The 27,458-nt window shown below is 48.7% G+C and overlaps 1 protein-coding gene across 2 annotated transcripts in view; it reads left to right on the top strand.

Moving 5' to 3' along the window:
• Positions 1 to 27,458, top strand: part of ODF2 (outer dense fiber of sperm tails 2) — a 1,029,707-nt gene that overhangs the window by 405,939 nt on the left and 596,310 nt on the right. For both annotated transcript variants that reach the window (XM_069609164.1, XM_069609165.1), the window contains one exon: positions 14,885 to 15,052. In XM_069609164.1, coding sequence (XP_069465265.1) covers positions 14,885 to 15,052 — 168 coding nt within the window. The remainder of the gene's footprint in view (positions 1 to 14,884; positions 15,053 to 27,458) is intronic.

A 27,458-nucleotide genomic window follows, 5' to 3' on the forward strand; every position in this document is an offset into this window, starting at 1 on the left:
TGACCAGTAAGCTTGGACCACCTCACATCCCCACCACATATGCCAATAGTCTGCTCGCTTCCCACAACCCCTCCAGCAGTGTGGGCTTACCCCTTGGTACATTTTAGCCCGCCGGATCGGGTCATACTGCCATCTATACATGAACTTGACGGCATGTTATTTGTATTGGCAAGATATAGATGAATTCACCGTTCGTCTACATATTTGTAGCCATATGTTTTGTGAGATCTGCCTGCCCATATCTGATTCCCATCTGTTCTTGAGTGTGAGGGATGGTGTAATATCGACCTCAATCAACTCCGAGTACATTGCACTTATTAAACCTCTAGAGCTTGTACATGTGTCAAGAATTCTCTGGAACGGGGTGAGGTCCCTTTGTAACTGATCTTTCCATATCACCCTTGTCACCCCCCCCCCCCCCCTTGAGTCTCAGGTAAAGGAAGACCGATAGCGGGCCTATGCCGAGTGCCTCCTGAAGCTCCTGAATAGTGATGAAGGTGCTATTTCTCCAGAGTTCACCAGCCCTTTCTAATCCCGCATCGTACCAGGTCTCAAAGCTCCCTGGGTCCGGGATTGCATCCTGGATCCCTGGTGACCAAAGGTGTCCCAACGGAGAGGGCCATGTTGTAACTCCCACCATTTTCTTGCCTTGCTTCCATATTGCCCATATTGTTCCAATAATGGGGTGATTTTTGACGCTATTACGTAGTTGGGGCCCCGGAACCAAAAGCCATTCACCCAAAATGATAGGGCGGAGATGGTGATTGTCCAAGGCTATCCATTGTGGTTCTGACTGCTGCCTGACATGCAGAATGAGGACATGCAGCTGGGCTGCCCTATAATATGTTTCTATGTCCGGGAGGCCTACCCCTGCATTGTCCTTTCGAAGCTGGAGCAAAGATCTGGGGACTCTAGGCTTTTGATTTTGCCACAGGAAGGTTAAGAGGGACTTTCTGGTATCCGTAAAGTATTCTTGGGGCATTTTGATGGGAAGCATTTGGAACAGGTAGAGTATTTTGGGGAGAATCACCATTTTTATTGCATTTAAACGGCCCAGCCAGGAGATGGTGAGTCTGGACCACCTTTGTACATCGTTTTGAAGGGCAAGTGATGGTGGGGGGGATGTTAGCCTCGTATAGGGAGTCCAAGTCACGAGTAACATTGATGCCTAGGTATCGGAGTGTGGAGAGGCTGACCTTTACTCCTAGGGGAGCAAAGCGTTCCGCCTCGGAATCTCTACTTTTATCAATTGGGAGGAGGATAGACTTTCCAGTGTTGATTTTCAGGCCGGCCAGTTTGCCATATTCTTCGATTATGTCGATCGTAGCTGGGACAGAATTTAGGGGATCAGTTAGATGTAATAAGATATCATCAACGTAGAGGCCTAGTTTATATTCACGATCACCAACTGTGATTCCCTTAACTTTACCATCATTCCTTAACTTCTGTGCCAGCGGCTCAAGGGACAGCACAAATAATATTGCCGACAGTGGGCAGCCTTGCCTTGTTCCACTTTCCAAGGGAAACCAACGTGAATAGCCTCCGTTCACTGTCACTGACGTTGTGGGAGATGTGTACATTGCTTTGATGGCGCGGCAGAGCTTCGGCCCGAGTCCATTCCAAACCAAAACCCTTTCTAGGAAGTCCCATGACACCCTATCAAAGGCCTTCTCGGCATCCAGTGACATAAGAGACGGATCCCCTCCCATTCCCTGTGCTTCATGAATTAAATGAAGTGTTTTCCTCATGGTATCCGCGCCCTGTCTCCCAATAACGAAGCCAACTTGATCGGAGTGTATTAGTCGAGGTAAGTGCGTTTCAAGCCGGGCCGCAATGACTCTAGCATATACTTTGGCATCAATGTTGAGAAGAGAGATGGGGCGATAAGAGCTACAATATTTGGGGTCTCTATCTTCCTTTGGAATGACAGCGAGAAGTGCCTGAGAGAAGGACGGGGGAGCTTGGCCTGTGTCAAAGATGTGGTTGAACAAGGATGCAAGAAATGGGGCGATGAATGCGGAGAATGTCTTATAAAAACCAGGCGTGAAACCATCATCCCAGGGACCTTTCCCGTCTTTAGGCGTTTTATGGCTTCCGTAACTTCCTCTTCTGTGACTGGTGTATCTAAGGGTTCGGCCTCCATGGATGTGAGTGTGGGGATCCGCACCTCTTTAAGGTATGTGTCAATACTTTCTAAAGGAGTGGGGGGGGGGTGGTCGCATGTATATAAATCTTCATAAAAGAAGGCAAATGCTTCTTGTATGCCTTCGGGGGATGTTACTATCGTGTCTGTGAGGGTGCCATCAGTCCTCTCGATGAGATCGACCCATCTCTCTGCCTTCTGTGCACGGAGACGAGCCGCCCAGAGGGCATCTGCTTTGTCGCCCTTTCCATAATATTTTTGTTTGAGGTATTGTAGGGTTTGAGCTGTTTTGCCCACGATAAGTATTTTCAGCTCCTCTCTGAGCTGTTTAGCTTCGGCAATATACTTGGGTCTCTCACATGGGAGGACTGTGCCAATGTTTGGGCTGTAGAGAGCTGCTCCCTAATATTCTTTTCTATCGGGGCACGTTCTCTTTTTTTTTGGGCCCCTTCCCTAATGAGCACCCCCCTTCAAGTGGCCTTGGCTGCCTCCCATACGGACGTCTTCCAATCTCTCCTGTGTCATTGGTAGCAAAGAATTGCTCGATCTCAGTTTCAAGAGTTTCTTTGAAAACCGAGTCAGCCCATAAGGAGTTGTTACACCTGCATTTAGTGTTCCGGGGGGGGCCAGGTTGTTCCAACATATATCCACCGTAACCATGTCGTGATCCGACCATGCTGTGGGGGTGTATATTCGCCGCGCAAAGTATTCGCAGGAGGCCATCGGAGAGAAAGATGTAGTCAATATGTGTGAGCATGTCGTGAGGGAGGGAGGGAGTGAAAAGTGAAGCCTCTATCCGCTGGGTGCAAATGGCGCCAACTGTCAGTGAGGCCATATAGGTCAAGGGTTATTTTGATTTCAGCTTCATCTCGGGAGGTGGGTGGGTCATGTGCATATGCTCTAGTCTGTCTATCCACATAGCTATCCATCCATGTATTAAAATCTCCACCTGGAGCTATGTGTCCCTTGGCCATGTTAAAAACCTTATCAGTGATTTTGTGGAGGAACCTATTCTGCCCTTGGTTAGGTGCATAGAGCGTGGCAAGGGTGAAAATTGTGCCTCGAATGTTTCCCACAACCACGAGAGCCCTTCCTTCCTTCCTTGTCTGACCAAGTCTCAAGAGTTGTCATCCGGAGGCCTCTGCGAATGAGAATCCCCACTCCCGCCTTTTTTGAGATACCAGAGCTCCAGTAGGAAGAGCCTACCTCGTGGGATGGAATCACCCTCTCCCCGCCCCCTTTTGGTATTGTGTTTCTTGGAGAAAAAGAATATCTACGTTTGACCTCTTGAATTCTCTGGCCCCTATGGATCGTTTCGTGGGAGAGTCCAATCCCTTCACATTAAGTGTGCATATGTGTAATGTGTCATTAGAGAGTATAGGTGACATCTTGAGCGTCATGTGGGTATTGAAGCGACCAAGTCATCTGCATCATGGTCCATGTCGTGTTTGATAATGCAATGTATGGTTCATATTTTGTGAATCGGGTCTCCGCAAGTCCTGAAGAGGCCAAGGGATGACCCTTCCAGTTTCGCACTTTGTCCCTTCATGGTCCCGTTTTGTGTCCCCCCCCCCCCCGGTCTATCTTTTGATGCATTATGTCTTCTTCCCACCCCACCCTCCACTCCCCCCCCCCCCCCAACATTCAGCGTCCAACCCGTCCAGGTTAACATCACCCAGTCGGTCTCGGACCACCAATGGAAACCGCAAAACAAGCGGTCCTATCCTAATGTAAACATATTTAACAGTGAGCCCCCAACCGTGTACTCATAACCCAACAAAAGCAACTTACAAGTGTGAATTCTGACCCCCTTCTTAGGCAACGTTCCAGTGTCCGTTTTACCCCACATTTCCACCACGGCACCCTAAACATGCAGGCCCCAATTTGTCGTTTGTGCAACAGAAATTAAACAATTAGATCTGAAGTCTCACCCTGGGGTCGGGTGCATCGTTGGCGCATGCTGAGCGTAAGGTCCCCCATCTGACATACCGAAAACCCTCCACTTTCTCCCGGGCGGCGCCCGAGTGCTCAGATTCCGCCATACCACTCACCCCCAGCCATACCACTCACCCCATTGTTCCTTTGCCTCGTGCGGCTTGACGTGACAGTCTGGAATACGGGTTAATGCTCCATATCCTGTGAATTGTTTATTCTCCGGAATTTTCTAGATCCCTGAATCCCCCATGCGCCACGGGCCCTTAATGCGCCACTCACCCTCCCCTCCTTTTGACTCAGCAAGGGAGGATCCTTCTCCCTGGGGACCCAACAGGTCCGCTATACAGTCTGCAATGTCCTATTCCAAACCAAGTTTCATTGTCGAGGCCTCCCACTCAAAGGTGAGTGAGAACGGATAACCCCACTGGTACCTGACACCTTTGCCCTTCAGCATCTTTGTAATTGCAGAGCACTTCTTCCTCATTGCCAACGTAAGTGATGCTAAGTCTTGATAGAGTGAAATATTCGCTTCGCCCAGTGAAAGTTGTGAAGCGTGTCTGGCCTTTTCTAGGATCCTAGCTCTGTCCGCATAGTTGTGAAAACGAGCTAGGACTGATCTCTGGCCTCCTAGTCTGCCTCCAGCTCTATGGATGCGGTCAATTTTGGGTTCGTCCACTGATTCATCCCTAAAGAGGAGCTTCAGAATGGTGTGCAGGGTTTGTTTTAAGTCGAGGTCGGTTTCGCCTTCTTTTTCGGGAACGCCGAACACACATGTTACGGCGCTCCCTGTTTTCGAGATCATAAACCTTTAGGCGCATTTCCTCTTCCCTGTGTTCTATTTCTGCAATGCGGAGGTCCATTTGGGCCTCCAACATGTTCAGCAGGGTTTGGTTATGCTCGACTTGTTCCAGCCTGTCTTCCATTTTGTCCATTCTTTGTGTAATTTTGTCAATTTTGCTGCCTATATCTGCTCTCATGCTTTTCATCTCGGTAAGCAGGTCAGCAACATCCGCCTTGGTGGCAGCAGCATCAGACCCTGCAGTCGACATCTTGGACTCGGTGGGTGGCTTCAGGGATTTGTGGGTTGGTGTAAACTTATATTTCGCCAGTTTGCCCTTAAGGTCCATGGATGGCGGGACCTCAGTGGTGAGGTGTGTGGGTCTCAGCTATACATGGAAAGATTGCCCCGCAAATGGTCAATTGAGAAGTATACGCTTGTATATACGAGCTTTGACCTCCGGTGGCGAAGCGTGACGGGAGGATGTTGTTAAAAGCTCCGATAACAGATGGCCTCTCTCATGTGACTAAGTGCCCTTTGGTTCTTCTTGTTTCTGCTTTATTCGAATGGGGAGTTTCCTGTATTGTAGGACATCAAAAGGCTCCGGGACTGTTCCCAATGGAGAGAGACATCAGTTTGAGGCCTGCGCAGCCCACACCAGGCGGAGTGCTGGAATACTGTTCCCGGGTCTGGTAAGCTTAGGAGTATGCGTGGGATACGAGGAGGGCACACGCCCTGTCAGACAGGGACTCAGCCCTCAGACCTTTGTAGCCTGGGTAAGATCTTCTAGCGCCCTTTATTGGACCCAAGGCGCAGTGGCTCGCTTAATCTCTCCGGGGTCCAGGTGCTCCGTGCAACCCTCCATCCAGGTTGAGACCCGGGAGAGGGCCCGCCGCTCTCTCTGTTCATGATGCAGGAGGAGAGTCTACTTGTGAATAGCTGCTGGGACAACTCTAGCGGATGGGCCGGGAGGAGCCGGTGCTGCGCCGTGGTGGGGCAAGGGTGGTTCTGTGCTACGTTTGAGTATGTAGACTCCATGCGGGCGTCTCCGTCCAACGTGACCGGAGTACGCGCCCGTGTTGGAAATGACAGCGGAGACTGCGTGAACTGGGCCTGCTCCACAGCAGTCCCCCCACGGGTGCACCCGATGCTCAAGCGGCCCTCTTCCGGGTCCCCGGCTCTCGGAAGTGGGGGTGTGCACAATCTCCTAGGGGCTGCGGTCCATTAAGGTGGGCCTCATCGGGGCGGGCGTACCTATGTGCATGTACTTGTCAATGGGCCCTGGCAGCGGTGTGCATCGCTGAATTCTCCCTGGTTCCGCGCGTATCATGGCTCTGTGATCGCTGGAGGGCGCAGCGGGAGCTCGCAGGCCTGCTCTGCCTTTGAGCACCCAATCATGCAGAGGGGGGTTTCTCCACAAAAAAAGCTCTGTTTCAGTCCAGGTTTTCTCCCAGTGTGTCCTGAACACTTCCAACGCTAATTTCCATCGATATTGCAGCTGGAGGGGGGGGGCGGTCTCGTGGTGGGGGCTCACTCCACTTTTCGGGACCCTTGCGCGGAGCCTACACAGAATGTAAACCCATCCGTGCGCCCCCTGGTGGCCGATCATCCGAAAATACTTTTTAGTGCAAGGCTACACTCATCTTAGGGACTGGACTGCCTCTCAGTTAGGGTTTGAATTGTGAAGGACTGCCAATTAGATATTCACACTGTGTGACCCCTTTCTTTGCAGGTTGTGGACCCATTGTGTACTATTCCTTTAGTCCAGGGGTGACTATATATAGGTTTAATAGTAGTGTTGTGTTGGTTTGGTTATTACTACTGATATTTGCTTTGTGTTTGATTTAAAAGGCCTTTAATAAATGTATAGGTATTTTTTATATATATACCTGACAGAGTAAATTGTAGTGTAATTTACTGTGTGTGCACTCATTGTGGGCTTTCGATCTCCCTCACCCCTCCTGAGACCTAGTCTTGACCGCCGCCAATGCTACCCTGATTGGTCTGGCTTGTACAGAATGTTACACTGGTCCAAGAAACTAGGCTGGCCTTCTGAACCTCCGCCCACCAGGTCAGAGTTCAGAAATCCATCTCAAAACTGGCTATCCCTGTAGCTGCCCTCTGACTGATCAGTGTATGTCTGGCTACCCCTGTAGCTGTTCCCTGACTGACCCATGTACATGTGGCTACCCTGGTAGCTGCCCTCTGACTGATTCATGTATGTCTGGATATCCCTGTAGCTGACCTATGACTGAAGCATACGCTACTTCTCTGGCAGCATGAAGTTCCTTCTGTGAAGCGTGTATTCTCTTTTGGGTACCATGCATTATCTCTGGGGGACAGACGCTACCTCTCTGGCAGCATGAGGGTCCTTCTGTGAAGCGTGTATTCTCTTTTGGGTACCATGCATTATCTCTGGGGGACAGACGCTACCTCTCTGGCAGCATGAGGTTCCTTCTGTGAAGCATGTATTATCTGTTGGGTAGCAGATGGTACCTCTCTGGCTGTGTGATGTACCGCTGGGGCAGCATGTGTTTCCCGCTGGGTAGCATATGGTACCTGTCAGACAGCCTGAGGTTCGTCCTGGGTAGCCTGCAGTACCGCTCTGGTAACATGAGGTGCCTTGTGAGCAGTATGCTGCACCTCTGGCAGCAGGATCTGCTTCCTGGGACACATGTACCACCACTATGGAAGCCTGGCAAGTTGCTCCTGTGGCTAGCATTTCCACGTTGCTCCTGTGGCTAGCAGGCAGCCTCTTCTCTTGCTAGAATGCACTACCCCACTGGTAAGATGCTGTACCTCTATGGAAGCCTGGCACATTGCTCCTGTGGCTAGCAGGCAGCCTCTTCTCTTGCTAGCATGCACTACCACACTGGTAAGATGCTGTACCTCTATGGAAGCATGGCACGTTGCTCCTGTGGCTAGCAGGCAGCCTCTTCTCTTGCTAGCATGCACCACCCCACTGGTAAGATGCTGTACCTCTATGGAAGCCTGGCACGTTGCTCCTGTGGCTAGCAGGCAGCCTCTTCTCTTGCTAGAATGCACCACCCCACTGGTAAGATGCTGTACCTCTATGGAAGCCTGGCACGTTGCTCCTGTGGCTAGCAGGCAGCCTCTTCTCTTGCTAGCATGCACCACCCCACTGGTAAGATGCTGTACCTCTATGGAAGCCTGGCACGTTGCTCCTGTGGCTAGCAGGCAGCTTCTTCTATTGCTAGCATGCACTACCCCACTGGTAAGATGCTGTACCTCTATGGAAGCCTGGCACGTTGCTCCTGTGGCTAGCAGGCAACTTCTTCTATTGCTAACATGCACTACCCCACTGGTAAGATGCTGTACCTCTATGGAAGCCTGGCACGTTGCTCCTGTGGCTAGCAAGCAGCCTCTTCTCTTGCTAGCATGCACAACCCCACTGGTAAGATGCTGTACCTCTATGGAAGCCTGGCACGTTGCTCCTGTGGCTAGCAGGCAGCTTCTTCTATTGCTAGCATGCACCACCCCACTGGTAAGATGCTGTACCTCTATGGAAGCCTGGCACGTTGCTCCTGTGGCTAGCAGGCAGCTTCTTCTATTGCTAGCATGCACCACCCCACTGGTAAGATGCTGTACCTCTATGGAAGCCTGGCACGTTGCTCCTGTGGCTAGCAGGCAGCTTCTTCTCTTGGTAGAATGCACCACCCCACTGGTAAAATGCTGTACCTCTATGGAAGCCTGGCACGTTGCTCCTGTGGCTAGCAGGCAGCTTCTTCTATTGCTAACATGCACAACCCCACTGGTAGGATGCTGTACCTCTATGGAAGCCTGGCACGTTGCTCCTGTGGCTAGCAGGCAGCTTCTTCTATTGCTAGCATGCACCACCCCACTGGTAAGATGCTGTACCTCTATGGAAGCCTGGCACGTTGCTCCTGTGGCTAGCAGGCAGCTTCTTCTCTTGGTAGAATGCACCACCCACTGGTAAGATGCTGTACCTCTATGGAAGCCTGGCACGTTGCTCATGTGGCTAGCAGGCAGCCTCTTCTCTTGCTAGCATGCACCACCCCACTGTTAAGATGCTGTACCTCTGTGGAAGCCTGGCTCGTTGCTCCTGTGGCTAGCAGGCAGCCTCTTCTCTTGCTAGAATGCACCACCCCACTGGTAAGATGCTGTACCTCTGTGGAAGCCTGGCACGTTGCTCCTGTGGCTAACAGGCAGCCTCTTCTCTTGGTAGAATGCACTACCCCACTGGTAAGATGCTGTACCTCTATGGAAGCCTGGCACGTTGCTCCTGTGGCTAGCAGGCAGCCTCTTCTCTTGCTAGCATGCACTACCCCACTGGTAAGATGCTGTACCTCTATGGAAGCCTGGCACGTTGCTCCTGTGGCTAGCAGGCAGCCTCTTCTCTTGCTAGCATGCACTACCCCACTGGTAAGATGCTGTACCTCTATGGAAGCCTGGCACGTTGCTCCTGTGGCTAGCAGGCAGCCTCTTCTCTCGGTAGAATGCACTACCCCACTGGTAAGATGCTGTACCTCTATGGAAGCCTTGCACGTTGCTCCTGTGGCTAGCAGGCAGCCTCTTCTCTTGCTAGCATGCACAACCCCACTGGTAAAATGCTGTACCTCTATGGAAGCCTGGCACGTTGCTCCTTTGGCTAGCAGGCAGCCTCTTCTATTGCTAGCATGCACCACCCCACTGGTAAGATGCTGTACCTCTATGGAAGCCTGGCACGTTGCTCCTGTGGCTAGCAGGCAGCCTCTTCTCTTGCTAGCATGCACTACCCCACTGGTAAGATGCTGTACCTCTATGGAAGCCTGTCACGTTGCTCCTGTGGCTAGCAGGCAGCTTCTTCTCTTGCTAGAATGCACTACCCCACTGGTAAGATGCTGTACCTCTATGGAAGCCTGGCACGTTGCTCCTGTGGCTAACAGGCAGCTTCATCTCTTGGTAGAATGCACTACCCCACTGGTAAGATGCTGTACCTCTGTGGAAGCCTGGCATGTTGCTCCTGTGGCTAGCAGGCAGCCTCTTCTCTTGCTAGAATACACTACCCCACTGGTAAGATGCTGTACCTCTATGGAAGCCTGGCACGTTGCTCCTGTGGCTAGCAGGCAGCCTCTTCTCTTGCTAGCATGCACTACCCCACTGGTAAGATGCTGTACCTCTATGGAAGCCTGGCACATTGGTCCTGTGGCTAGCAGACAGCTTCTTCTCTTGCTAGAATGCACTACCCCACTGGTAAGATGCTGTACCTCTATGGAAGCCTGGCACGTTGGTCCTGTGGCTAGCAGACAGCTTCTTCTCTTGCTAGAATGCACTACCCCACTGGTAAGATGCTGTACCTCTGTGGAAGCCTGGCACGTTGCTCCCGTGGCTAACAGGCAGCTTCTTCTCTTGGTAGAATGCACTACCCCACTGGTAAGATGCTGTACCTCTATGGAAGCCTGGCACGTTGCTCCTGTGGCTAGCAGGCAGCCTCTTCTCTTGCTAGAATGCACCACCCCACTGGTAAGATGCTGTACCTCTATGGAAGCCTGGCACGTTGCTCCTGTGGCTAGCAGGCAGCCTCTTCTCTTGCTAGCATGCACCACCCCACTGGTAAGATGCTGTACCTCTATGGAAGCCTGGCACGTTGCTCCTGTGGCTAGCAGGCAGCTTCTTCTATTGCTAGCATGCACTACCCCACTGGTAAGATGCTGTACCTCTATGGAAGCCTGGCACGTTGCTCCTGTGGCTAGCAGGCAGCTTCTTCTATTGCTAGCATGCACCACCCCACTGGTAAGATGCTGTACCTCTATGGAAGCCTGGCACGTTGCTCCTGTGGCTAGCAGGCAGCCTCTTCTCTTGCTAGCATGCACCACCCCACTGGTAAGATGCTGTACCTCTATGGAAGCCTGGCACGTTGCTCCTGTGGCTAGCAGGCAACTTCTTCTATTGCTAACATGCACTACCCCACTGGTAAGATGCTGTACCTCTATGGAAGCCTGGCACGTTGCTCCTGTGGCTAGCAGGCAGCCTCTTCTCTTGCTAGCATGCACCACCCCACTGGTAAGATGCTGTACCTCTATGGAAGCCTGGCACGTTGCTCCTGTGGCTAGCAGGCAACTTCTTCTATTGCTAACATGCACTACCCCACTGGTAAGATGCTGTACCTCTATGGAAGCCTGGCACGTTGCTCCTGTGGCTAGCAGGCAGCTTCTTCTATTGCTAGCATGCACCACCCCACTGGTAAGATGCTGTACCTCTATGGAAGCCTGGCACGTTGCTCCTGTGGCTAGCAGGCAGCTTCTTCTATTGCTAGCATGCACCACCCCACTGGTAAGATGCTGTACCTCTATGGAAGCCTGGCACGTTGCTCCTGTGGCTAGCAGGCAGCTTCTTCTCTTGGTAGAATGCACCACCCCACTGGTAAAATGCTGTACCTCTATGGAAGCCTGGCACGTTGCTCCTGTGGCTAGCAGGCAGCTTCTTCTATTGCTAACATGCACAACCCCACTGGTAGGATGCTGTACCTCTATGGAAGCCTGGCACGTTGCTCCTGTGGCTAGCAGGCAGCTTCTTCTATTGCTAGCATGCACCACCCCACTGGTAAGATGCTGTACCTCTATGGAAGCCTGGCACGTTGCTCCTGTGGCTAGCAGGCAGCTTCTTCTCTTGGTAGAATGCACCACCCACTGGTAAGATGCTGTACCTCTGTGGAAGCCTGGCTCGTTGCTCCTGTGGCTAGCAGGCAGCCTCTTCTCTTGCTAGAATGCACCACCCCACTGGTAAGATGCTGTACCTCTGTGGAAGCCTGGCACGTTGCTCCTGTGGCTAACAGGCAGCCTCTTCTCTTGGTAGAATGCACTACCCCACTGGTAAGATGCTGTACCTCTATGGAAGCCTGGCACGTTGCTCCTGTGGCTAGCAGGCAGCCTCTTCTCTTGCTAGCATGCACTACCCCACTGGTAAGATGCTGTACCTCTATGGAAGCCTGGCACGTTGCTCCTGTGGCTAGCAGGCAGCCTCTTCTCTTGCTAGCATGCACTACCCCACTGGTAAGATGCTGTACCTCTATGGAAGCCTGGCACGTTGCTCCTGTGGCTAGCAGGAAGCCTCTTCTCTCGGTAGAATGCACTACCCCACTGGTAAGATGCTGTACCTCTATGGAAGCCTTGCACGTTGCTCCTGTGGCTAGCAGGCAGCCTCTTCTCTTGCTAGCATGCACAACCCCACTGGTAAGATGCTGTACCTCTATGGAAGCCTGGCACGTTGCTCCTGTGGCTAGCAGGCAGCCTCTTCTATTGCTAGCATGCACTACCCCACTGGTAAGATGCTGTACCTCTATGGAAGCCTGGCACGTTGCTCCTGTGGCTAGCAGGCAGCCTCTTCTCTTGCTAGCATGCACTACCCCACTGGTAAGATGCTGTACCTCTATGGAAGCCTGTCACGTTGCTCCTGTGGCTAGCAGGCAGCTTCTTCTCTTGCTAGAATGCACTACCCCACTGGTAAGATGCTGTACCTCTATGGAAGCCTGGCACGTTGCTCCTGTGGCTAACAGGCAGCTTCATCTCTTGGTAGAATGCACTACCCCACTGGTAAGATGCTGTACCTCTGTGGAAGCCTGGCACGTTGCTCCTGTGGCTAGCAGGCAGCCTCTTCTCTTGCTAGAATACACTACCCCACTGGTAAGATGCTGTACCTCTATGGAAGCCTGGCACGTTGCTCCTGTGGCTAGCAGGCAGCCTCTTCTCTTGCTAGCATGCACTACCCCACTGGTAAGATGCTGTACCTCTATGGAAGCCTGGCACGTTGGTCCTGTGGCTAGCAGACAGCTTCTTCTCTTGCTAGAATGCACTACCCCACTGGTAAGATGCTGTACCTCTATGGAAGCCTGGCACGTTGGTCCTGTGGCTAGCAGACAGCTTCTTCTCTTGCTAGAATGCACTACCCCACTGGTAAGATGCTGTACCTCTGTGGAAGCCTGGCACGTTGCTCCCGTGGCTAACAGGCAGCTTCTTCTCTTGGTAGAATGCACTACCCCACTGGTAAGATGCTGTACCTCTATGGAAGCCTGGCACATTGCTCCTGTGGCTAGCAGGCAGCCTCTTCTTTTGCTACCATGCACTACCCCACTGGTAAGATGCTGTACCTCTATGGAAGCCTGGCACGTTGCTCCTGTGGCTAACAGGCAGCTTCTTCTCTTGGTAGAATGCACTACCCCACTGGTAAGATGCTGTACCTCTATGGAAGCCTGGCATGTTGCTCCTGTGGCTAGCAGGCAGCTTCTTCTCTTGCTAGAATGCACTACCCCACTGGTAAGATGCTGTACCTCTATGGAAGCCTGGCACGTTGCTCCTGTGGCTAGCAGGCAGCCTCTTCTCTTGCTAGAATACACTACCCCACTGGTAAGATGCTGTACCTCTATGGAAGCCTGGCACATTGCTCCTGCGGCTAGCAGGCAGCCTCTTCTTTTGCTAGCATGCACTACGCCACTGGTAAGATGCTGTACCTCTATGGAAGCCTGGCACGTTGCTCCTGTGGCTAACAGGCAGCTTCTTCTCTTGGTAGAATGCACTACCCCACTGGCAAGATGCTGTACCTCTGTGGAAGCCTGGCACGTTGCTCCTGTGGCTAGCAGGCAGCCTCTTCTCTTGCTAGAATACACTACCCCACTGGTAAGATGCTGTACTTCTATGGCAGTATACAGAACCTCCTGGATTCATGGAACACCTCTCTGGAAGCATGCATCTTATCTTTGAAAATATGTGCCTACCTTTGGCAAATGCAGTATCTTTTTTACAGCCCCAGGAAACATGTGGCAAAGAACTCTTTCTATTGTTCATGTTGATTGTTTTTTTTCTTAACCATTTCCTTTGCTATACAGATTTCGTAGCCATTCCCCTGCACACCACACACATTTTGTCGAGCTTTGTGTTTTCTGACCCCCTCCCCATTATTATGACAGCCCGTCCTTTTGGATTGTTATGTCATAGGCTTGGGAGCAGAAGCCATGGATTGGTCATCTTATTGTAGTGTGTGGGCCCTGGTGCAGCTTTACCTAAGCAGAACATCTGGGCTTCTATGGCACGGCCCAGTTCCGTCTTAAAGGTACTGTTTTCAGAAGTGTGCTGAGATTGAGGTGGTAGGTATTAATAAAGGTCCTGGGCACAGTTTGTCTGTCTTTGCCTGCTGAGTGCATGTGATGAGATCACAAAGGCACGAGGATGGTGGCTGGTGCCCCACCATCCCAGAGCCTGCTGTGAAATAAAGCTTTGAGTAGCAGATCTCACGAACTCCTATCGATCTGCCACATTGTTAAATGGTCAATTACAGGGATGTTGTCACACGGGGCATACACTGGGAATATATTCCATGGAATGGAATGGGCAGGGACGGCCTTTCCGGAACACACGACATTCCCAAGACAATGATACATGCCCTCGGAGGGTTCCCTGTTTCTACTTCAGACTTTCTTCTGCCTTCTGTGTTCCAACAGCGCAGTGTGTGAGTTTACAGTTGTTTCTGCAGCACATGATCCTCCAGAACATCCTTCCATAGCAAGAACATCTGAGTGTTTATTCTGGATCTAAAAACCGCTTGGGTCATGAGCCAGAGCATCTAGGAAGTGTTGGAAACTGGCATGCGTGGACACCTGAATGGTGTCCATTCTTTTCTGACCGCAGTCGTGCCAGGGTGGTGTTCTATTGAAAGGGTACCTTCGATCAGAATTCCCAGACCCTCTGGTGTATCAAACATGGGGACCTGCAGCCTCTGCTTATAAAGTGTTTTGTGACTAGAATCTCCTATCCCAGAGCTGTGGTTGTGTGGTTCTTGCTCTCAAAGATCTGATGCATCGACATAGCACATGTGCTCCTACCCTGCACCGCACACAAGCATGCATCCCTTCTTGCTTGCAAGCATGTAAGCACACTACCACTCTTGCTGTCGCCCCCCTCTCTCTTCTTGGGCCACTCCCCCATACGTATGCCCACTCACAACAAAGTTGAAAGGTATTAGTATCTCCTAAAAGCCTCCAGCTTAAAGGTTCCGGTCTTCTCTTTCTTTGCCAGGGCACAACCCATCGCCTCGAAATAACACCCCCAGTACTAGAAAAGATGTCGTCTAGCCGTTCATGTGACCTCTCGACGGACGAGGAAGCGCAAGTCCGCTCGAGAATGCAAGCCTATGACAAGAAACTGGAGTGCTTGATGACTGAGATTGGATCGTTGAAGACTGAGGTAAATCCCTGAGCATCCTTTGCATGGCTCCGTTGGGGCTCACGGGTCGCTGTGTCAATTCTGCAAACATGTTCCCTTGACTTGTTTCTGATATGTGGAAAGGCTTATGATTGGCTATCATAGGGGGTGGGCCTTGAATGTAGGTGTGAGCGTGATTGTGACAGCCCCTTGATGGCTATGGGTTTAGCACGCTCTATAAATGACCAAAATAAATACATAAATAGGGTCTTGGCCTTTGGCTATTACCTTGCCATGGGCTTGGCTTTCACTTGTCAAGCCCTTCATATTTCCACCATTTATGTTTTTCTGTTACTTTCAACCTGCACTAAATTCCAAGCACTGCTGTGTGGAGCCTGCCTCAGTCCCAAGGCAAATGCCCACCACAGCTAGGCCTTGTTTCAATGATGTAGCCTAGGCTGCAGGCAGCTGCTGCTACTGCCCTTTGTGAGGTCAGAGGACCCCCAAGGGCCAGCAGCTTGGCCATGCCCAAATCCCTGCTCATTGATGCTGTTGTGAAGGACTGGAGCTGCTGGGAACCATCAGGGCTGGCTGCCGGGTAGGACAGGAAGTGCACAGCGACTGACCGCAGGAAACATCGGTTTAACATCTTATGTAAAATGGCTTGTCCAATCTGTGTAAGTAGCTCCGGCGGCCAGGGGGGGGGCCACTGTTCTTAAACACCATAATTTTACATGTTTTTTGTTAAACAAAGGATTCTTTTGTATCAAGTGATAGTGTGTTTTAATTGGTCAACCATGGGTTTGAGATGCTTTTGTCAATGTTTTTAAAAAGAAATGTACACAACAGTACTAATTGTCCAATTCTTGTTTCGGGAGGTCCCCAGGACAACAGGGGATATTGATAAAATAATGGGGAATACAAATGCAACATAAAGAGGTTACAGAGCTGTAAGCAGCATGCCTTAAAGTGTCCTTTCCAAAGGTGGTGAGGGAAGACCGAGATGGAACTCTGGAGAAATATAGGGGAAAACACAGGAAATGGGGGAGCACTCAATACAAAGTTAAACAATGGTGAGCTCTCTCAAGAAGGGGGCATTGTGTTTCTGTAGAATGCAGAGGGAATGAAAGGGCCTCGGGCAGAAACTTAAAAGGGGCTTCTGCTGCACTGAAAGGCAGAGGAAAGAAAATGGACTGTGTGCTGCTGTAGAAGGCAGAGGAAATAAAATGGGTCGTGTGCTGCTGTAGAAGGCAGAGGAAATAAAATGGGCCGTGTGCTGCTGTAGAAGGCAGAGGAAATAAAATGGGTCTTGTGCTGCTGTAGAAGGCAGAGGAAAGAAAATGGGCCGTGTGCTGCTGTAGAAGGCAGATGAAATAAAATGGGTCGTGTGCTGCTGTAGAAGGCAGAGGAAATAAAATGGGTCTTGTGCTGCTGTAGAAGGCAGAGGAAAGAAAATGGGCCTTGTGCTGCTGTAGAAGGCAGAGGAAATAAAATGGGCCGTGTGCTGCTGTAGAAGGCAGAGGAAATAAAATGGGCCGTGCGCTGCTTTAGAAGGCACAGGAAATAAAATGGGCATTGTGCTGCTGTAGAAGGCAGAGGAAATAAAATGGGCCTTGTGCTGCTGTAGAAGGCAGATGAAATAAAATGGGCCGTGGGTCGCTGTACAGGGCATAGGCACTGAAGGGGTATTGTGCTTCTGTAGAAGGGATGGGCACAGGAAGGGGCCTTGTAGGAAATGAAATGGGTCTTGTGCTGCTGTAGAAGGCAGAGGAAAGAAAATGGGCCTTGTGCTGCTGTAGAAGGCAGAGGAAATCAAATGGGCCGTGTGCTGCTGTAGAAGGCAGAGGAAATAAAATGGGCCTTGTGCTGCTGTAGAAGGCAGAGGAAATAAAATGGGCCGTGGGTCGCTGTACAGGGCATAGGCACTAAAGGGGTATTGTGCTTCTGTAGAAGGGGTAGGTACAGAAAGAGGCCTTGTGCCTCTGTGTAGGGCATATGAACTAAAAGAGAGCTAGTCCTGCTGTACAAGGCAGAAGGACTGAAAAGGGGCCTTGTGCTGCTGTAGAAGGCAGGGGTCTGAAAGGGGCCTGGGTCGCTGTACAGGGCATAGGCACTGAAGGGGTATTCTGCTTCTGTAGAAGGGATAGGCACAGAAAGAGGCCTTGTGCCTCAGTGTAGGGCATATGAACTAAAAGAGAGCTAGTCCTGCTGTACAAGACAGAAGGACTGAAAAGGGGCCTTGTGCTGCTGTAGAAGGCAGATGAAAGAAAATGGGCCTTGTGCTGCTGTAGAAGGCAGAGGAAATAAAATGGGCCGTGTGCTGCTGTAGAAGGCAGGGGTCTGAAAGGGGCCTGGGTCGCTGTACAGGGCATAGGCACTGAAGGGGTATTCTGCTTCTGTAGAAGGGATAGGCACAGAAAGGGGCCTTGTGCCACTGTGTAGGGCATATGAACTAAGAGAGCTAGTCCTGCTGTACAAGGTAGAGGGGCTGAAAAGGGGCCTTGTGCTGCTGTAGATGGTAGAGTAACTCAAAGATGGGCTCTGGCCTCTTGTTGCTAACAGAGGGGCCTCACAGGGGGTTTGTTCTACTATGCGGCAAAGAGGACCTTGCAGGGTCTTTGTGTGAACTTTGAAAGGTAGTGTGTGCCACACTTGAGGCTGTATGCTCCTGTGGGCTGCAGATTGAGCCTCATAAGGGGACTTTGTTCTACTGTCTTGGCAGAGCTGGCACAGTGTTAGGCTATATATGGGCTATTGTGGGAATTGAGAGCCTCCGTGCGGCGGGGTGGACTGTCCAACTGCTCGGCACTTGGTAGCCGTGGGTTACTGAAAGTGTGTATTTTTTTGCAGCTGCAGAGGCACGGACAGAGTATCCCCCCCCCCTCCAAAAAATGACACACCGCCATGCTAATTCATTGACTTTTTCAAAGTTTTTAAAATTGTTTATACAAAGCATTATGGTTTACATTAAACCTGCTAAATGTCATAAACACAAAAGTACTATTCAATTACACTTTTTTTTGTTGCTTAAAAACAAATTCAACTTATACCATTGTCGTCAAATTAATCAGTAAAGAAAAAATTAAAATAACCACATTACATCATACATTTAAAACCGATAAAAACAGAGAAAAAGTAAAAAAAGAAATGATGTTAATGTTCATACTCGGAGCCGAAATAAATGTATAACTGCATTTACTATAGAATTCGTTGTGCCTGATAAACAATAGTAGTTCCATGTAGCCTGCTGAAAATGTGCTAAAGTCCTTTAAGAACTTAGGAAAGGCTCTTTCTCTTAACGGCTTAAAAAAATGCACACTTTAACAGTAAGTGTCTAGATGCTTCTCTCTGGTTCACATGGCAGCCCCCTCCTCCTTCACAAGGCCATATCTTAACACAGTCTCCTTAGTGTGCAGAATCTCTGAAAGATTGAGCCAGCAATGTTACTAGGTGCGATGGTTATGGGGCTAATGTGCCTTGTTTATGATCTCCTTTTAGGTGACTTAAACAGGAATATGAATGAAATTCCAGGGTGTGAGCCAAGCCCATGTGTGGATTTCCAGTCAGATCAAGTGGGCTACTTTCCTATTCACCAGAATTCCCCATAATTCAAATCGCATCCAAAATCATTCACATAAACCATTCAAAGAAAACCGTCCCTAATTGCCCTTTAAAATGCATACTGTTAATAACATTTCCAAATCACAAGCAATATTTGGTTCCTGCCATCAATCTTTTCCTAAATTAATCATTATTCAAAATAAGCACATTATGTTCAAAGTGACCACAGTTTAAAATTCATACTAGTCAATTAACGGAAATCAACAAAGTGGCTCAAAGTCCCCAAGCAGGGCCTCCTTTCTGGAATCCTCCAATAACGTGCATTGAGTTCCATTACTTCATTCATGTGTTGGTAATAAATTTAATCTGAACCTCATAAAAATTCTTGCACATTTCCCATTTGGAAATTGAATACAATACATTGGATGCATTTTAAAAGCCAGGAATACATGGATATATTCTCTTGGGTAGGTCTTCTCTTTCAGCTGGTCATAATTGCACTTCTGATCCCATAAGTCAATTTTATTAAACACTTCTTTCCTAAAGGTTGCAATATTCTCCAGGGCATCCTCCTTTTCACTAATACTTTTTAAGAAACCCAGACAATCTTTAAGAAAATCATCAACTACTTTGCAATGACCCTCTTAGGTCAACCCACCCCCCCCAGACACCCTTTAAAGATACCATACCTGTCAACCGCATCATCATTATAAGTGATTTTGGCATATAACATTAGCCTGCGTTTCTCCATCCATGCCAGTAAAGAATGTAACGCCAGCTCACTTCTAGCATGGACTGGACCCCACCGATATATCAAGGTGTACCCCTTCACTTATTTAAAACCCCCGGCCGAGTTTAATTTTTGATAACATACAATATTATTGGTAGCATATCCCTCTCGTTCAATACGCAGTTAACAAGGTAACCTATGAAAATTCAGCATAATTTAAATTATTTTCAGTTTGGCCAAAACTGGGTATATATATTTTTTTTTTCTCCAATAATTCATCAGTAGCTTATGGTGAACTGAAAACCCAGATATGTAAACGTCTACCACCTAGAGCTGTTTCCATTCTATTTCAATTTTCTGTTTTTATGCGTGACCAGGCCCAGGACCATCACTTTTATTTTCCCGATGTAAGTCCAAGGCATGTTCCGCAGAGTGTTTACTTACTAGTTTGCGACTACACTGGAGTCCCAAAGGTGTTTTACTTGTTAAAATATTATCTGTGAATGCTAGCCAAAGAATACGCACCGATCCCAACCTTTGCAACCAGATTTTGGATTTCCCCAGCACATGTCCCTAATGTCACAATGGTTAAAAAGACACTGTTGCCTTAAACCCCTCTGCGTTAGGCTGTTCGGTGGAGAATCTCCCTGATCATTAAGCCAGACTTGCATAGGGGTGTTTGAATGTCGTAATTCATGTTTTAACAAGCCCTGTGAAATGTTGCATCACCAAAGAGTACCCCATCTATTGGTCATGTAGTCCAGAAAGCCCACACACAGCATCATCTCATGGCATGTTATTTGCTCAAGACGCTTCAGGACGAAACCACAAATGTGGGCAGCAAAGCCTATTCTAAAACCCATTTATCAAAACTCTAAAACTGAATGTTTGTTTAACCATTTGTGCAATCTGTTTAATACACATGATGCAAAGATTTTTCCAGCTGTATCCAGCAGCGCAAGTGGGTGAGAATTCTCTGGCAAACTTCGCAAACCCTTTTTAAATAGGGGTACAGTTAGATTCGTAGCCCAAGACAAAGGTGTTAAAGACCATTTTTATACAATTGTTCAATAAAGTAGACAAGATCTCTGCCCAAAGATTTGCCCTTGGTTGAAATACTTTTGGAACTAGATCATCTGGTCCTACCCTGGAATGACCCCATTTTGATATCGCTGCATTTACGTCTTTGCTAATAGTATCGTCCCATGTTGTCCAACTACGTACCTTCAGAGTTCATTATTTTCACCACTCGTTCCAGATTTTTCCTCTAAAGTAATCCCACCATATTTTTTCTGCAATTGGTATAATTTGTCAATCTCTAGTGGCTCCATACCACTGGAAACAAATTGCTAAAAAGGCTCTGAATTCTTCATTTGGGTAGTTCTGAGCATATATCGGCTTCGTGCTGCAAACCATGAACTACTATGTACAATTAGGCAATTTTCGTATGCGTGACGAGGATGAAGTTCCCCCAATTGATGTTACCAGGATTCTCTTTTATGCCATTTATCTCGAACATTCTGATTTCTCTCTGAAGAATTACTTTTGTATTGCGAATATAAGGAGCAAAGCAAGTTTCCCGATTGTTTACAGAGCAGTAGGGATGCCCCTTAGGCATAGGACGCTTCTAGATCAATAAATCATGAACCATTTTCGTTTGGCACTTTTTATGTTTGCCATAAAGTCCTGTCATTGAATTTGTAAGTATTTGGTTTGAACCACTTCATTCTATTCATACCAGATCTTGATGTTATTAAACTTTACATTTCCATGGAAACATTCGTTAAGCGGGAGCACATCCTTAAAGGCGTCTTGTCTCCTGCTTGAACTATCTGTAGGGGCTTGCTTTGTGTTTTACCACCGGCCCACATGATCTCTCTGCCACGCTTGGAGTGAGGCAGAGCCTGTTCTGGTGCCTGATGGCTTGGCGTCTCTGTATGGTGCGTAGCCTCGTTCTGAACAGGTGCTCGCCTTAGACACACAGCCTTATGGTCTGTCATTTCTGCGCCAACCATTCGTAGGCTTGACCCGCTCTGCTGCTTTTTATAGCAATAATCTCGTCTGACATGCTTTCCTGTGCAGGGTGCGCAATGCTTTCACTGCGGAGCCAAGATGTGCCCCAGGAGCTTGCTGCTACTGGGGAAGGCATAAAGGGCCCCACAGCAAAGAGGAGGATTTTCTTCAGTGAAACTGCTAAGACTGTTGTTCAACTAGGGCTGAAGGAGAACACTGCTCTTCAGACATGTCCAATCACTTGCCCTTTCGGTGTTCTGATAGGCAGGGATGCTCTTCAGACATGTCCAATCACTTGCCCTTTCGGTGTTCTGATAGGCAGGGATGCTCTTCAGACATGTCCAATCACTTGCCCTTTCGGTGTTCTGATAGGCAGGGATGCTCTTCAGACATGTCCAATCACTTGCCCTTTCGGTGTTCTGATAGGCAGGGATGCAGGGATGCTCTTCAGACATGTCCAATCACTTGCCCTTTCAGTGTTCTGATAGGCAGGGATGCTCTTCAGACATGTCCAATCACTTGCCCTTTCGGTGTTCTGATAGGCAGGGATGCGTGCCTCTATCACAGGCTCCAGAAGATCTTCCAGTTATTTTGGTGTAAAGCTTGTATAGAACTCAAGAAAACATGTCTAGTGGGTAACACCTTCATGTGGTTTTAAATGAACACATTGAATGGAGCTAAAGGCAAATTGTCGTTGCCATGACTACCTCTGGTGAATCTGATAGCATATTGCTTAAAGCAGTGTACGCATTTCAGCGGAACAGCAACAAATTGCTGCCTGCAGGATTCTGCTGCAGGTGAATGCAAAAGTCCATAGGCAGCTCACCCTCTCCACTATGCCCGACAGTGGTGGTGACTAATTGCCATGGACTGTTCTCAGTGCACAGTGTGGTTGAGGATACATTGCATGGGGGGGGGGGACAGGGCCTCCCTCCCGTTCCAGTGTGTCTGACTGCGTATTGCCATTGCCAGCCCTCCCAGGTGCATCTGATTTCAAATAGCCACAGGCAGTCCTGCTTCACAATCATGCTGTTCTCATCTAACCAGTTAACCTTATACAGGGGAGCTTTATGGAGGGAGTGGTTTCTGGTCCCTTTAGATGATACGTTGCCTGTGTCAGCAGCGTTTCTAGATTATTTATACCTCTGCTGCATTCTGTACCCAGACCATGTCCATCATTTGGGCTTGGTAGAGAAGCGGGAACCACATTTAGGTCAAGGACTTTTTGTGCCTTTGCCTGTTCAGGGGGAGGGGAGGGATATGCTAATCCTTGAGTTCACTCTCGCCTTTCTTCTTGCTGTTTGTAGGAACACATCGCAGACATAGTCTTCGTTTTAGGAGCAGTGATGCTCCGCCATCCTTCACCGCAGTGATCGCTTTCTGTTTGAAGGGGTGATTCGGTACCCTGTGAACATAACATTCAGTTCCTTCGGGTCTTCATTAAAGGCCTCTACAGCTGTTGGGGACCACATAGGTGTGCAGTGCAAGTGCTCTGCACATTTCCAACTTTCAGCGACCAGCAGCGGAAGGTTTCCCTTGTTTTATGGTGCTGGAATTCATTATGCAGGGTTTCCGTTTCAAACTGTTCCTCTGTGTTTTGCGAAGATGAGATTGTTATAGTGACCGGTGTAAGGGTGCAGAAGTACGAGTTTGACCCAATGGTGGCACTGTGATGGGCAAAGACTTGTAATGCAAAAGAAAAAAGAAAAGAGAACACATCTTGCCCTATTTCTAAAAAGGGTTTCCCTGTCTCAACTATAAGTGCTACGGAGTCTGTCAAGGACGTCTAAATCAAGAGTCTACCCTCCTGTGTCAACATCCTTCCCTTATACTACAAAAGAAACAAAATAACTGATGTTTCAATCATTCCAAACTGAGGCTATACTTGAAGGCAATGACGTCCCTTCCCCAGGTCAGTCTCGTGCTCACGCAACACAAACTTCCATGTTCTGGAGGTGTAGTTCATCAGCAACGTCCCTTATTAGTCATAGTTTTCACTATGGACTCCTTGAGAATGGACCAAGGGAATCACACCTGCCCCTCTTGTCCCAACTCTCGATGTCAACAGGATGTCTCCTTACCCCTAAGCTGTCTCAGGTTTTGATAGCTCAAGTCTCTGTAGGGGAACGTCTCCCTTCCACTGGCCTTTCCCGAGCTTTTCAGAAAGTTAAACAAACAATGGGACAGTGTCTCCCTTCCCCTGTCAGAACGTGCAACAAAAGGTGGGGGATGTCTCCCTTCCACTGGCCTTTCTCAGGCTTCTCTTTCTTCTGTACAGCCCTGTTTAACTAACTTGCCAGGGACTGTCTGTCTGCTTTACAAATCCAGTGGAGAGCACTGGTTCCCTACTCTGCCAGGGGCTCTCTCTGCTACAAGATTCACTCTTCAGCTGTGGGTTCCAGGACTTTGTCTGTGTTCTTTTGATTTGTAGTATCAGGGAAGCTTCTTTCTCAGCTACTGCGACAATGAAAGCTTATAAGGCTGCTCAATATGTGCTGGGCTGTGACAAAAGCAGGGGGGCTAGTCATCCACCCTTTGGGATACCACCAACCATTCCCGGCCACCCAAAGCGTCATTGCTTGCTTACCAGCACCCTGCGGTTCTCTCGGGGTCTCCTCGACTTCCCGCTTTGGCTCCGTCCGACTCCTGCAGCAGGTGCAGTGCTTCTGTGGCGTTCCCCTGCCTTCGGCTTGCGTTTCTCCCTTCAAACGCTGGGTGCCTGGAGCTTTGGCTTTTCCGCCACTCCGGCTAGGGCAGACCTTCCTGATATGCCTCTGCCTTTTGGATAAGTGTCTGACATGCTCTCCTCGCCTTCTCTCTTCTCACCTTCGAATGTCCCAGCTTCTCTCCGGCAGGCTTCTCTTCCACTGAAGTCCTTCCTTTTTTTTTATCATACGGTGTAATTAAATTGGTTTTGAATGTCTAGTCTGCCCATGTTGGTTCCGTGGGGTATTCTACATTACTCTGCGCTTCCTCTTCGTCTCAGTGATGATGCTCTCACTCTATACTGGGTTGTTAGTGTTCTTCTTCATCCCAGTTTGAGTGTGCCTTCCATAATTCAACCCTACTCTTCCTCATCTCAGTACCTAGAGGAAGTGATGCCATCTACCATACAGCAACATGGAAGTATGTGGGTGAGATAGGGGTTAGTATCTGCTGAACGTACTGCGTGCTCTCTGGAAAATCGTCCCTGGCCCTCCCCATGTGATCCTCTCGCTGAGTACCGGCCCTGTAGGGACTGTTGAGTAGTGGCCTCAACTCAAATAAGTGTGGCTTCGGACATAAGTGTGACTTCTACTGTTCTGCTGCAGATGCGCTTTACCCTCAGATATCAAGTGGGTATTTCATAGTTTCACATTTTAAAACTTTCCATGAAATTAATAACAAATTCCATGCAATGCAAATCCATTGTGACAAATCCTTCGATATCGCCACTTCTCCCTGAGGGGAGCCCCTTCCCTTGGGGCCAGAGAGGTGCGACTATTACCCAACAGTCTCCCTGGGGGTGGTGCGAAACATGAGGATCTCATGGGTAGAGACTCTCCCTCTAGGGAGGAGGTCAACATCTAAGGGAAATGCTTTTAACACCCCTCGGGCAACACCCTACACATCTCCCCACTTTGGAAACCCCAGTCACACACCTAACCAACCCATGTACCTGTGTAGGGCCATAGACCTGACCTACTGAAACGAGGTAGAGTGTGGACTACCCAAGGACGATTGATGATAGAAGTACTGGCATGAGGAGGAGAAGGAGTAGGAGTAGAGGGATAAAGGTTGAAGGACCAAAGACATTGTAGAAGGACTTCAACCCCATTGCCAACCATCCACTATATAAATAGTCAAAGGACTTAATTGACGCAGCCAACCAGTATAAAACGAAATCCAGCCCGGGATGTTCAAGAAGAGGACGCCAAGGGAGCCGCAAGCAGCCCGCTTCCCAAGTCCTGAGGTTGGAGAGGGGAATCCTTGACTCAGCGGGGTGGGAGAAGTCAGAAGCAGAGCTGGAAGCAGAAGGGCAGTGGTGTGACAGAAGCAGGGGAACTGAAGGGTTGAGAACAACACTGACTGCTAGCAGCAGCCTGCAGCAGAGTTGTCCAGCAGCGCACCGAGCACAAGGAAACTGTGCGAGCCAAGACCCACTGCCCTGTCAAGAACTGACAGAGCTCCCAAGAAACGGGTAGAGAGAGAGAGAGAGAGAGAGAGAGAGAGAGAGAGAGAGAGAGAGAGAGAGAGAGAGAGAGAGACAGAGAGACAGACAGAGAGACAGACAGAGAGACAGACAGACAGAGAGACAGACAGACAGAGAGACAGACAGACAGACAGACAGACAGACAGACAGACAGACCAACCACCAGGCGTGTTTGAAGTAGTAAACAGTAAGATTGAGTGCCTCGGAGTCCTCTTCCCTGGCTCGGTGGTTGGTCGCAAACCACTGCTGAAGATAACAGTAAGAGTACCTTCATTGAAAGTCAATTTGCTCATAACAGTACCTTGCAGCAGCGTGATCCGGGTCTACCAAAACCAAGCCACAGAAGATTGTTCTTACTGCAGACCCCAGCCTCGGTGCACAGCAAAAGAGAAGCCCTCTGTGTAAAGTGAGAGCAGAGGCATGGGGGCCAAAGAGAGACTGCCAGGGATACCAGACATATTGAAGCCGTGGTAAGGAGGAAGCTCTTTTGCCTTGTTCCTAGATGGCAGTCAGGCTTCTTAACATTTGGTAGCTTGCAACACGCTCAGACTCCAGTACAATTACTCAATCATACCTTTCTTTAGTTCGGCCAATGCCATAAATGAAAATAAACAAACATAAACATCACATTTTAACAATGAAAACGTAGCCGTCTAGGTTGAAATAAACCTACAGCAAACCCAACAAAGTAAAACTAACCTCTTTCCTTAATCATCCTATTTCCTTACATCAAATCTTAATCATTATAAAAATCAACAGCAAGTAACACATTTAGGCCAGAGTTCAAATGTATTACTATTTAAATATTATTATATTTGAAGCTTTAATTGAAGTGCCAAATATTATTCATAATCCAGATTCAGACCCCAGAGCAGAATTAATTTTTAATGATATATGGGATAATGTATCCCTTGCCGTACATTCTAAGAATATTGCAAGTCAATGAGGAGTTTTGTGACCTAAATGGAGGAACGAGGCTGAAGGCTAAGATCCTTTGTAGGGTCACAAAACTCCAAGGTGACTTGCTATATCCTTTCCATGTAAGCTAGGGAATATTTTATTCCTTGAAATACATGGCCATACACTGCCATTCCCTTTTAATACTTTCTATTACTTAATACACTCTAGAGATCTTCCATTTGCTGGTCCATATAATCAATAACGAATTTGGTTGGATTTAAAAAAAGAAATGCAGCTGTTTTGCAGATAAATATTTCAAGCTGTTTAATAAAAAGCATTGACAACACTTTAATTTTGGCCTTTAAATAAGTAATAACATGCCGATTCTGGCTCACATGAGTACATCTCCAGCAGTACACAAATTAAACATTCTACCACAAATAGTTCATTGTCAATTATCGGGTGCAACGTGTCGCAGAAAACTGCCCTGCAAGCAAGGAATCTGAAAGCCTTTCACAGCTCTACGTGCTGCAGTGACAGCTGGAATTCTGTCCCAAGTGAAGCGCAACAACTGGTTATAACGCAGCTGTAATGTCATTTTCTTATTACAGGTCAGCCGTTATGTCTATACATATATTGCAGGCTACCATGTATTATACACTTGTTCTAGCCTATATTATTATCCCATTGATTCAATTCCCTTCTAATTTTTAGAGAAATCACTGCACTGCCTGTGCCGTCACCTACTGAAGCATCCACACCGATCATAAAGGCTGATCGAGATGGGAAGGGTCACCCAATCCAAAAGTCACATAGAAAGCTCCAAACCGAGTAAACCGCAGGCTGATCCAGGAGGCCATTCACCTCGAGCAGACCCAGAGTTGGCGTATATAAACCACTGAAGAGAGAAAGCAGACCTTGGCATGTTGCATGGACGGACAGGCCCAGACCCGAACAAGATGAGATCTTAATCATCCCCTTCGGGGGTTTCGTGTGGAGCGAACAGGCTTGCCTGAAAAGGTTGAAGATCCTGGGAAAGCTAAAAGTTCCCA

The sequence above is a fragment of the Ambystoma mexicanum genome, chromosome 8 (assembly GCF_040938575.1).
Source record: "Ambystoma mexicanum isolate Mex_15411 chromosome 8, UKY_AmexF1_1, whole genome shotgun sequence".
Taxonomy (NCBI): domain Eukaryota; kingdom Metazoa; phylum Chordata; class Amphibia; order Caudata; family Ambystomatidae; genus Ambystoma; species Ambystoma mexicanum.